The 14,998-nt window shown below is 48.3% G+C and overlaps 1 protein-coding gene across 1 annotated transcript in view; it reads right to left on the bottom strand.

The window, feature by feature from the left end:
* Positions 1 to 14,998, bottom strand: part of SMOC1 (SPARC related modular calcium binding 1) — a 134,775-nt gene that overhangs the window by 71,853 nt on the left and 47,924 nt on the right. The window contains exon 2 of the mRNA XM_087819567.1: positions 463 to 628. Within this exon, the coding sequence (XP_087675693.1) occupies positions 463 to 628 (166 nt within the window). The remainder of the gene's footprint in view (positions 1 to 462; positions 629 to 14,998) is intronic.

Here is a 14,998-nt window from a genome sequence, read left to right on the forward strand (position 1 = left end):
AGAAGTACAAAAAAAACCACAGGTTTTTATGTTGAATCTCCTAATTTTTCAATGTTGTCTCAAATGTTTTCAATATTTTTGGTGAGGCAGACCAAAAAAAAAACAAAAAAAAACCCACATCTCTTGACCAACAATTTTGAACTCCTGTTCATAAGCCAGCAATAAAGTCTTGCCATTTTAAACACCTCTATTTATAAAATAAAAATAAAAGCAAATAGCACTAGCCACACGGCAGCACATCTCTCTCAGCCTGGTAACAGAGTTTGAAAGACAGAAAAGTGCTCATTCCGTCACGTAGACCAGTTCTCCTCATGTTCCCTGGTAGAAAGGGGGGGAGATGGGATAGCAAACCAAGTAAGTACACTCATTCTGAGCTCCCCTTTCCCCACGGGGAGTACACTGTGCAGAAAGCTGTGGTGCCCAGGCACCTCTCTTCAACTGGGCAGAGATGCACACACTCACCTTTGCATCTGCCTCGATGTACCACGCCCAGGGCTGGGTCTCTGCACTTGGCTCGCTGGTACTCACACATGGATTCATAGGACCTGCCGTCGGAGGCACAAATGGGTTTGGGTTGAGTCCTGGAGCAGTGGAGGTTGCACTGAGGGTCACGGTCACTTATGAGAAACTAGAATGGAAAAAGTGAAAGGGTATAGAGGTTACTCTTGCAAGAAAATTAAGGGTAAGTCCATGATTTCCAATACTGGTTTGCTTGAGCAAGTCCAGAATGAACCCAAAGTTATTAAACCCTAGACATGGAAGGGAACTGAGCAGCTACAAAGTCTCACCAAGGAAGGCACCTGTGCTGAGTAACAAGGATCTATCTCATTCATACTCACAACAACCCTATGACATAGAAACCATCTATTTTGTAGATAAGGAAACTAAAGCTTAGAGAGAGGTAGCTTGCCCAATGTTACATAGCTATAAGAGGTGCATTTGAACCAAGACTGGCCGGAAGTCAAATCGAAGCTTTTACCACTGGGATATTCAGCCTTTTCACCCATGCAGATCGTCTCAAGTCCTCTCTTTTGGTACTTCCCCAAATTAGAAATTCTCTAGCAATCTCTAAATTCCATCTTTGGAAAGTTTTATTTATTAGAAAGTAATATTGAGCCCCAAATCTATTATCCTTAACATTTTACCCACTGCTCTCTGGCAGAATATAAGTTAAACGATTTTATGAGAAAGGGAGTTCCTGATTTTAAACATAACAATAATAATAAGCTTGGAAAATGCTGAGTTAAACAGGGTTCTTTACTGCAGGACTTCTCAGACACCTTGGATACCTTCTCACGCATTGTGAATCTCCAAGACATACCAGAAATTAAAGATAGCTACAAATTATTTGCTACTCTTCCCATTGAGCTGTAGAGTCTAATTCCCTCCCCTTGAATCTGGACTGGCTTCACTAACTTGCCTACCCAATAAAATGCTGTGGCAGTGAGGTTTGGGGATTTCTGAACAAGTTCATACAAAGCCTTATAGCTTCCTCCCAGGCCTCTTGCAACACTCAGGCAGAAACCAGCTGCCATGTAAGCAGGCTAACTACACTGAGACTGCCATGCTAGGAAGAAGCCCAAGCTAGCATGTGGTGAAACCATGTGCAGCGAGAAATCCCCAGACAACCCAGGCACGGAGGCATGTGAGTGAATCAACCTTCAGATGAGTCTACCCGCAGCTACCACCTGATTGCAACTAAAAGAGATGAAAGAAAGTAACTGTGTGAGGGACCCCAAATGAGAACTGCCCAGCTGAGCCCAGTCAACCCACAGAACTGTGAGAGATAATAACAAATTGCTGTTTTAAACCATTAAGTTTTGTGGTAGTTTGTTACATAGCAATAGGTAAGATCTAAAGACATTTATGATGATGCATCTCCCAAACTTATTTGACCATGAACCCCTTTATCAGTGAAGCCCTGTTAACAACTACAGAACACATTTGGAAAAAAATAATTGGGCCATATAATCCATGAGCATCTTTTGGATAGCCCACGATTAGATGGGTCTTCTCTTATCCGCCTCCATACAGCAGAGCTCTGGGCACATCGAAGGCTCTTCCTCAGTATGGGGTGAGGGAATGAATATCCCACAGTGCAGGGCAATGTCATGAGCACACATGTGGCCGTCAGTGGGGCTAGAGTTGACTGAATAATCACGCCAAGCCCACAGGGTTTAGGGAAGGTGTGTCTGCAGGCCCTTTGTGTGAAGCAAGGTGAGAACTTGCTGACCCTTTTCCAGAATAGCAGAGGGAAGTCCGGAGGCAGTGTCATTCCCTCCAAGGGAGCACTGGAAACACACACCCCTACTGGACAAATTCCAAGAGAGCCCAAGCCTGTTCATTAATGCACAGGCTGCCTCCCAGCGGTAAAACCAGTCCCTCTAGGCCCCTGACCTTGTGCCTGGTGCTCGCTGCTCAGCGCAGGGATGGAGCAGCTGAGGGCAGACACCAACCCCCAGGCTTCATCAGGATGTACAGTGCACCGTGGCTCTGTCTCCAGAGACCCTGAGCACCCACACTCACAGGCTCAACCTGCATCTTGCCCAAAGCCCAAAAGGAAATTTCCTGAGAGTGCTTCATGATAGAGCCCAGTATTCTGGGAGAAAGGTCAATAATATATAGAGTCACATCTGGAGGAAGCCCACCGCGTCCCAGGCTGCCACACAGAGGAAGGATGAGCTGACGGGATAGCAGGAGGGGGCATGCGAACCCCAGCCTCAACTCCCCTCAGGTGGCCCCTGCTTAAACCCCTGAGTGGTGTCCACTGCCCTTGGGGACCTTCACATGTTTTCTGTCCTGTGGAAATCTGACCCCGGGGCCCCCTGTCTGGCCTCAGCACTCCCTGCACTGTCCCCACCTTGCTTGCTGCTGGTCAGGCACCGACCTACGTTTTTCCCAGAGGAGCCACATTTGTTCCACCTCCAGGCCTTTGGACCCACTGCTCCTTCTCCCATCTCTCCCACCCTTACCTCAGACCTGGGCTCACCTCATCTCTGGGAGGCATTCTCTGACTCTCACAGGTGAGGGTGGCCCCCCTGTAATAACCTCTCACGCCCCACTTTTCCTTTGTGGTTCTTAACATAGTTTGTGATAATGCACTGACTATGTGCTGCACTAGCAGTGGAAGCCCACTCGGGGCCCCACTAAACAAGATTAAGGTCTATTCTACCCGGGAACACACCCCCAGCATCGAGCACAAGGCTGGGCACTCGAGCTTTTGTGCGATGACTGTGTCCCGGCCGCGGCATTTCCCACACGGCATTGCCTCAGCACCAGCTGGGGCCACGCGACAGGCCTGGCCTCCCAGGCTCCTGCTACCCTGGGACCCCCTCCACCCCCATTCTCTGGGCTTTCTCCCTCCCTCCCGGAATACACAGTGAGAGGCGGTGGTCACAGCTTCCAGCCCTAGCTCCATCTCAGAACTTGAGTTATCTCTGAGGCTGAGTGGTATGTCTCTCCCACCCCGAACCCCTGGCCCCTCTGCCAATGCAGCCCTCCCAGCCTCCAACCAGCTGTGCACCCACGAAAGCTTGGGACCCAAAGGTCCAGCTGAATGCGGCAGGCTCACAAAGCCCTGGCTGAAGGCTCCCGGATGGGCACGGGACACAGGTGCTGCAAACAGCAAAGCTGGGCCCCCTCCCTCCCTCAGGATGGCTCTCAGACCCATTCCCAATCTGTCTGCCACCTAGGCTGAAGCAAGACCTGGCTCTGTCATTCTCCCTGGTGAGAAGCAGACGCCAGGCCAGACGGCAGGATCCGTGTCCTCACATGCAAGGCTGGCCAAGAGCAGGGGAAGGCCCTGCTGTCATCACACACTCTTTCCTTATTCGTGGAAGTCAGAGCTACTTATGTGAAGCAGCACCCTGATTTTTAAGACCTGGCTGTTAGGTTATTTTGCCATGTGAATCGACAGGCGCCGAGGAACAGCATACCCTCTGTTTCCATGATCACAAGAAGATGGAAATTATCTGTACCTTCTAATGCCTGGGAAAATCAAGAGACTCATCCTTGGTCACAGGGATCTGGTAGCCAGACCTGAAGTCTGAAGAGTAATAATAATAAGAGCTGATAATTACATATCACTTATGATACGCTAACAATTTAATCTTCACAATAACCCTATGAGGAGGGGTATGTTACAATCTTCATTTTACAGATGAAAAAACGAAAGCCCAGAGGACTTAGGCAACTTCTCCAAGATTAAACAGCATGTACATGTCCATGCTGGGATTGATACCCACGGCCTGGCTCCAGAGCCATGCTTCTCACCACTAATCCACACTGCCTTTCATTATTACAGAGTAACACTGCAAAAAACAACTCTGACCCAATTGCAAAACTGATTCGCAAAGTTAAAAACTGTTCGCCAAGAGCCTACTGGGTGCCAGACACTAACTGCTGAAGATCTAGATAGGACAGCCCTGCCCACTTTAAGCCTACTGTGAGGAGCTCCGCATAGGGGTCTTGTTCACCTTTAAAAAACAAACCAAAAAACAGGGATCAAAAAAGACAGTTTCTTTTAAAACTCTAGGAGGTTACCCTGTTGTCTCCTCCTCAGCTCACAAGGAATGACAGCTGCAGGCGTCGCCGTGGCATTGAACTACAGGCCATAAATTTGGTTTGGAAATGGCCTTCTCTGGGCCAACATAGGCGCCACATAGACGCCAGAGACCAGCTTAATAACCAGGGGAAGACTCTGTCTACAGCAGACAGGTTAAAGTGCTTCAGAAGAAGCCCCACCTACCCCAACACATGGAGATCCTCCGGCTTCAGAAGAGCTCCCAAAAGGTTCCGTCTGGAAAATACTCATCCCTGAGGCCAAATAAAAAAGTTCCGAGGCAGCACAGGGCCCTTGCTAAGGACCATCTTCAATCATCTGTGCTGTCTTATTTTCATTTGTTTTAGGAACTGTGTGTGTTTGTGATTGTTTGTTTGTTTTTTTTAAAAAAAGGCAATGAGTTTTATAAAATGGAATTTTGATAGAGTGACTATGCCTTAATAGGACCACCTGAACCTCCAGAGCCGCAAAGGGATTACTGTGGGTCCACAAACACTGCTGGTTCGGCCACCCATGCACCTACTTTTGTACTCAACAAGCGAGTACTGTGAAGAGCCCCGCACTGCAGGAAGCATGGCAAGCAAAACAAAACCAACACAGTGCTGCCCTCAGTGAGCTTGCACTCTATGGTAGACACACAAGCAAGAGACACTGCAAAGGAACAGGACACTGCAGGACAAGAGAGGATTGAATCCTAGGTCTGCAACGCTACAAAGCTACACGGACCAGCAGAACTTTCTGCAGTAATGGACATGCCCTACATCTGGGCTGTCCAATATGGTAGTCACATACCACATATGGCTATTAAGAACAAACTGTAGTTAATGCAACTGAGGGACTAAATTTTTAGTTGCATTTAATTTGAGTTAACTTAAATTTGTATAACCATGTGTGGCTAGTGGCTACCATGTTCAAGAGCATAGTTAGAAAGGGGAGGGAAGAGAGGTTCATCCTCACTGGAATTTCTCCTAGTTGAGCTAAGCTCCAACAGATTGGACCAAGGGGGGAAAAAGAAGCAGATTCTGGTAATTTCCACGTCCTGAAACTGGACATGAAATCAGTTCATTACTTATGGGTCAACAGCAGACATCCCAGGAGTTCATCACAGTCCACCTGAAGTCACAAGGTAGATTTTTCCCTCTCTTCTATAGGAGACAGGAGGTACAGGCTAGAAGTCCCCAGCACCAGCCTGTGGCCTGGGTCAATTATCTCAGCACACAGACAAAACTCTTAGTCTGAGTCACCCTGCTGAGACCTGAGCCTCCGAGCCACAGAAGTCTGTTGTGGGCTCCAGAGCAACCATAGCTGGTGGAAATTTTTGTGTTGGGCAGAGGCAAGCTGTCTCCCCAGTGAGGCAAATGCTGAACCATTTCCCTCGGGGGGAAAATGGTACTTTCATTAAAATCCTCACATACATTCCCTTCCTTCTTCCTAACCAAAAGACAACAAAAACAAAATAATTATGTTAAATATGATTGCATAATAAGGAAACCAAACAAAAGGGGCCCGGACAATTGTGCATTTGCAATCTCCTGCCCGCTCTCCTTGGGGAGTGAATGATTCCAAAGTAAACACACATTTTGTGGTTTGCTCACATTTGTAAAGTAGGACAAGCACTTGAAATACATATAAATAATCCATCCTTCCTCCTGGAATAGTGAGCTACCAATGGGGACATCCTTCACCATAGAAGAGGTGGGGGTAAAGGAAATCAATGTTAGACCAACAATTCCGTCTGTGTGAAAGGCACACACGCTGATCCGGGCCGTGCAGTCTCCAGCAGAGCAGAATGCAAACCCTGCCACAGCTTTTGCTCAGAGACCACTCCAATACCACAAGCTGTGTTAGGTTTGACTGACTGCCAAGTTTCCATGACAATATAGGGAACAACAGAGGCAGCTTGAGGTTCCATCTGGGAGATGTTTGATTCTTTACAATGTGGAGTTGGTTTCACGGTCTTAACTTCCACCTGTACTGTGCTGACTTAACCTGTACCTAAAACTCCACATAGGCATTTTTCTGGTAACATGCATTATCTCTGCATGTTTCCCAGGTATAGAAAGGGGGTAGGAACCATACTAAACAGCTAGGCTGTGGCCCATCCCCTGGGTTTGGAGGTGAGACATCCACAATTTGGAGCAGTAAGCGGCCTCCTTTATGATGCAAGACTCAGAAATCACAGGCTGAACTCAACTAATTTGAGGGGGGTTTTTGGTTAATAAACTCATGGTAACAGCAGCTTCAGGTACTCACTTTTAACGTTCTTGCTTTACTTTATCTATTGCTGCAAAACAAACCACCCCCAAACTTAGCAGCTTCAAACAATGATTTATGATTTCTCTCAATTCTACGGGTTGGCTGGGCTCAGCTGGGAGCTTCTTCAGCTCCACGCGATGTCAGCTGAGGGAACACACTTGGCTGCATTTGGTTGGGAGCCTGGTTGGGAGCTTGGCTGGGGCTGAACCATCCACGATGATTTCCCTCTCTGGTGTCCCACAGTTGCAGTGGCTGAAATGGCTGGGGGGCTGGCGGGGCCTCTCTCTCCAGCTGGCTTTCCTCTTATCCATGATGACTTTATTCAGTCCTTTATCTCTTGTCTAGATGTTTGACTCTTTGCCCCTAACCTTTCTTCCCCATTCAAGTTCAAATTCCATACAGCCACTGAGGTTACCATCCTAAAAAGCCAATGCTTTCATGTTTTAAACACCACCATTAGCTGACTCGAACCTCCAGCCGCATTGTGCTCAGACTTCTATCAAAACCATCAACACACTGCATTATCATTCACGTGTTTACATGTCCAGGAAAGGCTGTCTCAGGCCTCTTTATATACACAGGGCCTAACACTGCCTGATCTAAAGTAGTCGTTCAATACATATTTAAAGAATGAATGGGTGACTATCAAACCCTACCTAAAATATATCCCAGATAAGAAACTCCTTTTTCTATCACTTACCATGAAAAGAGATGTTCTTTGTCGAAATACCACCAAAAGCTTAAAGCTCTCACAGGCAGAGAGTAATGAAAGCAGTTTGTTTCCTTTCCTTTCAAGAAACACCCATTAGATAAGAAAGGCCATAAACACAGTATTTTTCCCTTGAAGTGAAGGAAAGGGGAAAAAAACCCTAAGCCATTGAAGAGAATGTACCAAAGTGGCTGAGACAGTACCCATGTACCACAGCATGTCATCACTAAGTCACCATGGAATTCATTCCCGGGGAGGCTGGCCTTAGCCTGAGAAGCGCCTCTCACAGCGCCCTGGGAGGCCTTCCCACCACCCCGCGGATAAGTCATGTCACCCATAATCAGGCAGTAACCTGAGATGCCCGGGGTGGCTGAGCCTGAAATGAGTATAATTTAACAGCCAATGTGATTAGCGCTGATTTTTCTGACAGCTCCCATATGCATGCGCTCGAGTAAGAACAACAGCCAGATAATAAAATGGATTCATTTATAAGTCAGATTTTTCACACCCTGAGTTCATTTTTTCCACAGAACTAAGGTTGTAAATAACGGCAAGTTTCCCAGCTCCATCCACAAATGCCTATTTGGAAGGCATGGGAAGGGGAATGCCTGCCTGCTGAGTAGGGAACAGGCACAGGAAAGGGCCCTGGTGCCTGCGCCCCCAGCGGGGTAGAACTCCTTAGCCCCCTGCCCTGTCCTTGCTGCCTCCGGGCCTGGCACAAGCTGGTCCCTCTCCCTGGGCTGTGCATCCACCTCATAAGCTCCTACTCATGCTTCTAATCTCAGAGCACATGCGCTTCCTTGGGGCATTTATTTCCCCAAATAATAAGCCTCTGTGCACCCTCTACTTTCCCCTGTGGCCTTTGTCACACTTGTAATTAAATGACCAACTGTTTAATTATATTTCTTTCCCATCCTCCCCACTAAGCTGTAAGCTCCCTGCGGGCAGGAACCAAGATCTGCTGGGTGCTACACTGCTGGACGCCCAGTGCCCAGCAGGGGCCTTGCCCAAAGTAGGTGCCTAATAAATACTGACTGACTGAAAGAATGAGGGGGAAACTGAGGCTTGGCCAGGCTGAGCTAGCAAGTGGTAGAGCACGCCTTTAAGTCTGACTGTACAGACCCAGGTTCTTTCTGCTACACCACACTGCCTCCCTCCACGCAGGACTGAGCCCAAGAGGCCGGCTGAGGGGTGGGGGGGAGTGGGGGGGGGCTCTGCTCTTAGCTCAGGCGGTGGCCCCTCCGGGGGACAGGAGGGAAGGGCTCTGCAAGCAAAGAGAGCTTTCCTCCGGGAGGGATACTTTTCCCGTCATGTTTGTAAATCAAAGTCCAGCTCAAATTTTTAGAACTCAGGCACTAAAAAGCATTTCTAGGAGGTAGATCTGCTACCAAAAAGGGGAAAAAGCCATTCCTGGAGCCGGTGCCTGGAACAAAGAGGAGAGAGCACGTCCCAGACGTGTAGCTGCAGCTCGGCCTCTTACTGTCCAACCAGGGACTGTCCACCTCTTGTCACTTGCTTCTTCATCTGCAAAACCCGAGCTACGGCCTCTTCCTCCCGGGCCCGCATCTTTGGGAACGAAGAGCGGTTTCCCATTAAAACATCACTCACCCACCCTCCATCTCATCCGTCATCTGCCCTGAGAGCCCACGTCCCCGCTTCGCCAGCTCGCTCTCACCCTTCCCTGACCCCACGGCCACTGCATTTACACAGGTGCGAAGCGGGGCCGCGAGCAGGGCGCTCAGAGTGGGGCTCGCGAAGATGGAAGGGGGCAGATAAGGGAGGTCAAAGGGAAGGGGCGTCTGTGCCACACAGCTCTGCTCTTCTTCCACACACCTCCGCTGCCGGGCCTGGCAACAGCACGCCCCGATTAAAGGGCTTTTCACGCTGCTGAGGGAAAGCAGACATCCCCCTCCAGCTGTTCGGCAGCTGGAACCACTTCTGTTGTTTTAGCCAGGAAAGGCCTGACCTTCGTCACCCCGCCTGCCCCCTCCCCAAGGGAGGAATTTAGTGGTCACCCCGCCCCATCCACCCAACTTTCCTCCTCCACTGTGCCCCCCACAACTACAGGAATGACTGGTCAGGACCCAGGGGAGAAGGCTGTCTTACCCCAGGTGCCATTACGGGGAAGGGGGGAGAGGAAGGGTCAGTGGGTTTGACAAAGCAGCTGGAAACCTGGGCTGAAACTCACGCAGACCTCATCGACACCCCCAATCCATGCCCCGTGCTAGTCTATTAGAAAGGGGGTACAGATAAAGTGTGGGTTAGGGCCCAGGTCATCAAACTTCCAAAACAGGAAGCATTATTCTAAGTGAAAGGAGCCAGGCTCAAAAGGCCACCTACTGTGTGATTCCATTTATAAATTACATTCTGGAAAAGGGAAAACCATATGGATAAAAATCAAATCAGTGACTGCCAGGGACTGGAGGGAGGGGCAAAGCATGATAGAATGGGGGTGGCAGAAATATCCTCTATCTTGATTATGGCGGGGTTAGTTATAAAACTATACAAATTTGTTACAATTCACAGACGTGTACCTAAGAAAGGGTGAATTGTACTGCATGTGAAGCATATATCAATAAACAAAGAAGAGAAAAGCCTAAAACTAACAAAAAATAATTCCAAAGAAGGTTTGTTTTGAACAGCAGACCTCCCATAGGCCCTCAAAGAGGTTTCCGGAGATTTCTCTGCCCACCCCCTTCATTTACCAGGCATCGTGCTAGGTGCATTGGGGGTTATAAAAATAAACAGCAGAGGCTCTGGCCCCAGAAGCTGAGCTTGTTGCAAAGACTGACATGTGTACGGTTAACTCCATAGGGACTACACTTTCAAAACCAGCAATGAGGAAGCAAAGCTTAAGTCACAAACAGAAAAAAGGGTAGGACATTTGAAAGTGGGATGCCAGCAAGTCCAAGATGTGAGGCGGCTAACTCTAAAAGAAAGGGAGGAGAGGAGAGAAGGGGAGAGAAAAGAAAAAAAAAGAGGCACACACTCAGCAAAGAACTGCTGAGCTCCTCAGATGCCCCAGGGCTGGGCTGAGCGCTGGGGACAGAGCAGCTGACCCCATGTTCTGGGGGGTCAGAGTGAGAGGTTAATTCAGACTGGACAGGTCCAGGAGGATTTCTCCGAGGGCCATAGACTGGGTCGTAAAGGATTTCCACAGGCAGGAAGGGATGATTGAAGGGCATCCTAAGCAACAGCAGCAGGTACACAGAAGCAAAGAAGCAAACTCATTTCAAAAGGTAGTTTAGAGATGACCATTTATGAGAAAAATATGGCTCTAGGGCCAGGCTGGGGGTGAGGTCACGGAGGATCTTGAATATTCGCAGTTGTCTTTTTTTTTTTTTTAAAGAGACTTAGAATCCAGCAGAGGAAGTAAAAGACAAGATCAGACCTGAGCTTTAGAAATCTCTGGCAGGGATATGAAAGACAACAGAGAGACCAATTGGGAGGCCATATAGCTGAATATAGCAGCAGGAGGAAGGGGGGACATTTGGGCCAAGGATGTGGCTGAGTGAGACAACTGGATGAAATAAAAGCACCAAGAACCAAATAGCAATCTGTAGGGAGTGGGCTAGCTGCCCATGCGAGATGGTCTGTGTTCTCCATCACAGCCCTGCAGGACTTCCACAAGGCCAGGGAGGGACAGGCGGGATGCCACAGCATGTTGGCAAGGAAGTAGAAATGGAGGATGGGTGGAGATAAAAATATTTCTTTGAAACAAAATAAACGAACAAACAAAATTGAAATAGACTCATAGACACACAGAGTGAACTGGTGGTTACCAGAGGGGAGGGGGGTTGGGGGACTGGGTGGAAGAGGGGAAGGGATTAAGGAGTACAGATTGGTAGTTACAAAATAGTCATGGGGAAGTAAGTAAAGCATAGGAAATATAGTCAATAATATTGTAATAACTATGTATGGTGCCAGTTGGGGGAAAAATAATATGTAAAGTATATGATTGTCTAACCACTAAGCTGTGCACCTGAAACCAAAACAAAATAAAATTGAAAGAAAAAAAATTTTCGTTTTAAATTTTAGAAATATGTATTTCCTTGAATAAGTGGAGTCCTTCAATTTCAAAACCATTTAGGTTTTAGTCTTCCTTGATCACCAACAGGGCAGCAAGGTGAAAAACACTTGCTTTTGTTTCTTGCTTGCAGTCCCGTCACTAACTACTAGGCAATAGCACACGATGGAGGGCCTGGGGAAAGTCATGGCCCATCCCCACCCCCATCACTCAAACTCCACCACCAGCGTAAATAAAAACTCCTCTCACTCCAAATCAAATAAACAGTGTGCTCTCCAGGACCCAGGACCCAGGACCCAGGACCCAGGACCCAGGACCCAGATTTTTTCAATTCTCTCAGCCCACCAGCACTAGAAAAAAATAAAGGTTACACTGATGGTATTAACAAGGAGCAGCACAGTGGTCTTGTGTTTGGGGTGCATCCAAGAGATTATGGATGACAAAAAAGAACTCAGATGGGGTGCAAAGCAAAGAGGACAAGGAAGGTGCTCTTAAATACCTGTTTGAATATAAGCACCCTGCCCTTCATCCCAATGGCACATATGTCTGGTAGTTAAGGATTCGCTAAATTAGCACTATCTCTCCACCAGGCAGGAGTAAATTACTCCACCAAGGCTAGTGGCTCCCTCCAAGGTTATCCTGAACTCTCCCACAGCTCTGCCCAGTGACATGCTCCAGATTTTCACTGGGTATTGCTAAGTTCGGAAGTCCAACATGTCGCTGAGTATCCTGGCTAGTGACAATGGGGCCAGAGACTATTACTGCACACCCCAGCCCTGCCCCACCATCCCCTGTCCCACCATCACTAGTAGCATTTCATGCCCAGAGATATGTGACATGTGTTTTATAACTGGGGGAATGAGTAAGGAGATTGGTCAGGATTGGGACTAATGACTGGAGATGGGGATGACTGGGATTGGTCCTGACCCAACTGGGTGCTGGGCAGTGAATAAGACCCTCTGACTGGAAGGACAAGGTCCCGAAACAGAATCGGTTTCACAGGAGACTTGGTGAGATTCCGAGCAAAGGAGGAGGTGCAGAATCTGAAAAGGGTGCTCAAGAGATTCGAGATCACTCTGAGAGATTCTAGGTACATGGTGAACTATTTCAGGGCTTAGGCAACAAAGAGACACAGAAATGAGGCAGGTCTTTTTCCCCACCTCTGCGTGAAGCCCAGCCCTGCTCTGGCAACTGCATCAACAGCTTTGGCAGCAGCTGGAGATAGTTCCATTGGCACAGACTTGGGTGTTCCCATGATGAGCACTGCCAGCAAAGAGGTTCCTTTGGACACAGGGGAAAATTATGACTAGTTTGTGGAAATATTTAAAGCACCCCAAAGTAGGGACTAAGGGGGATTGCTGTTTGAGCAGATGAGTCATTGTAATTTGGGAATAAAGGTAAACGTGGCACCATTTTATAATCACAGAGAGAAGAGGCCTGGAAATGCCAGTTTTAAGAACAGACACCAATGGGAGTGCAGGCCCACTCGGCAGGCTGTGGGAGGCAAACCGAGGAGCCCTGGACTTGGGAAGAATCTGCAAAGGCCAACCGAGGACCTGGACATCGATTTTCCAATATGGCAACACTGGACATGGTTGTCAGGCTCCTAGGCTGGTCAATGAAATGCCTCAGGAACTCATAATGTGGCTGAAATAAAGCAAATCACACTTGGCCAGAGGAGGGTGGAGAGTCTGAGGGGGATAGGAGTTGCACAGCCCTCCAATAGAAAGGGCCAGTCACCTGAATCTGTTCATGAGCTGAGGCATGAGTGTGTTCACTGCATGGACATCCTCACATTTATGTGCACACACACTCACACATTCAGGAGCATCTTTTGGGGGGCACAATCACTAGCCCTTGTTCAAGAATATAGGGTCAAACACGTTGACAGAAAAAGCTACTAGCTAAATTACTTTAAAAAAAATAGCACTGGAAGTATCTGTCTTCCTCTCCTCAGCCTTGACAGATCTAAGTCCTTCAGCACCACAGCATATTCCCCAAATGAGGTGAATGGAGATTCCATTTAGTGAGCCTCTCAACACCCAGCGACATCATGATACTACAGTCCTAGCCCCTCCTTCAACAGGCCAGTATGCGGGGTGAGCCCTCACCCCCCAGTGTGCTTCCTGCCCCCACCCCCACACCAACAGCCCCACGGCATCCTGGGTGATAGCAAGACCCCAAAGCCCCTTCAAGACTGACCCCCTTGCCCAGCCGGGCGTGGCTCGGCGGTTGAGCATAGACCTAGAATCCAGGCGATCAGGGTTTGATTCCCGGTCAGGGCACATGCCCGGGTTGCGGGCTCGATCAATGACTCTCTCATCATTGATGTTTCTCTCTCTCTCTCTCTCTCTCTCCCCCTTTCCTTTCCTCTCTCTGGAATCAATAAAGATATATTAAAAAAAAAAAAAAAAGACTGACCCCCTTAACTTGAAAGACAGACTCCCATGTTGGCCAAGTCTCTTATCTTGCTAGAAGGGCTGCCTTTAGCCCTCACGAGTCCGCCACCCGGGATTCTCGGTGCTGCCGTTGCTATTACTTATCTGACCTTAGAAGATATTTGTTCACTCACATGCCTTGCAGTGAGTCCTCTAGCCGTTACCAGTTACCACTCCCCTTATCAACACAAAGGGGCCCCAAACAGCCTTACCGTAGCCCACCCAAGATAAAAAACAAAAACAAAAGCAAAAAAAAAACTTCCAAGGTTTAAACAGCAGAAAGAAGAGGCAGGAGTAATTTGCCCTCCCAGATCCTGGGAATTAGCTCATGGCTCCATAATAACAGAGAAATTGGTATGCTTTCAACGTCATGGGATTATCAGGAAGGAAAGTGGTCATTTTAATGCCCGTTTCATTTACTATGGCATACACAGAGGCTCATCTTCAATCCACTCACACAGTGGAGCAATTTACACCGACAAGGGAGATAACAGAGGAAGAAGCGCTTTATCTGTAGCACTTGAAATTTACTCCCTTACAGCCCTGCAGCCTGGGGGTGGCCCCTGAGCAAGTACAGACTAAAACAAAGAGAAGAGGGAATCCCAGTCTCGCCCTGTCTTCGAGTTATGTTGGCGCTGTGTGGGCTTAGCCTGTGTCTCCTTTTCTTGTGATTTCCACTGTCATCTCGAGATCCTGCTGCACTGGCGGTGGGCTTCGGACCATGCATATGCATTCGTGCCTGTGAGCGCATGCACACACAGGCCTTGAAAGCCACTTAGTGACAAGCAAGAAGAAGAAACAGTTTGGCCCATGTGGGACTGCCGTGTGCCATAAAACCTGGTGCTGTCAGCCCATCCCGGCCTGAAAATCCCCACTGCGTCGTGCAGACAGGGATTAATTACTGCCGTCCAGAGCCCAGGCCCACGTCTTACTTCACACAAGCGTGAGGCTGTTCTGGGCAGGAGAGAAGTCCTGTAGACCCAAACTGGGTCAAGGAAAAGTAAATA

The sequence above is a fragment of the Miniopterus natalensis genome, chromosome 1 (genome assembly GCF_054644295.1).
Source record: "Miniopterus natalensis isolate mMinNat1 chromosome 1, mMinNat1.hap1, whole genome shotgun sequence".
NCBI lineage: Eukaryota > Metazoa > Chordata > Mammalia > Chiroptera > Miniopteridae > Miniopterus > Miniopterus natalensis.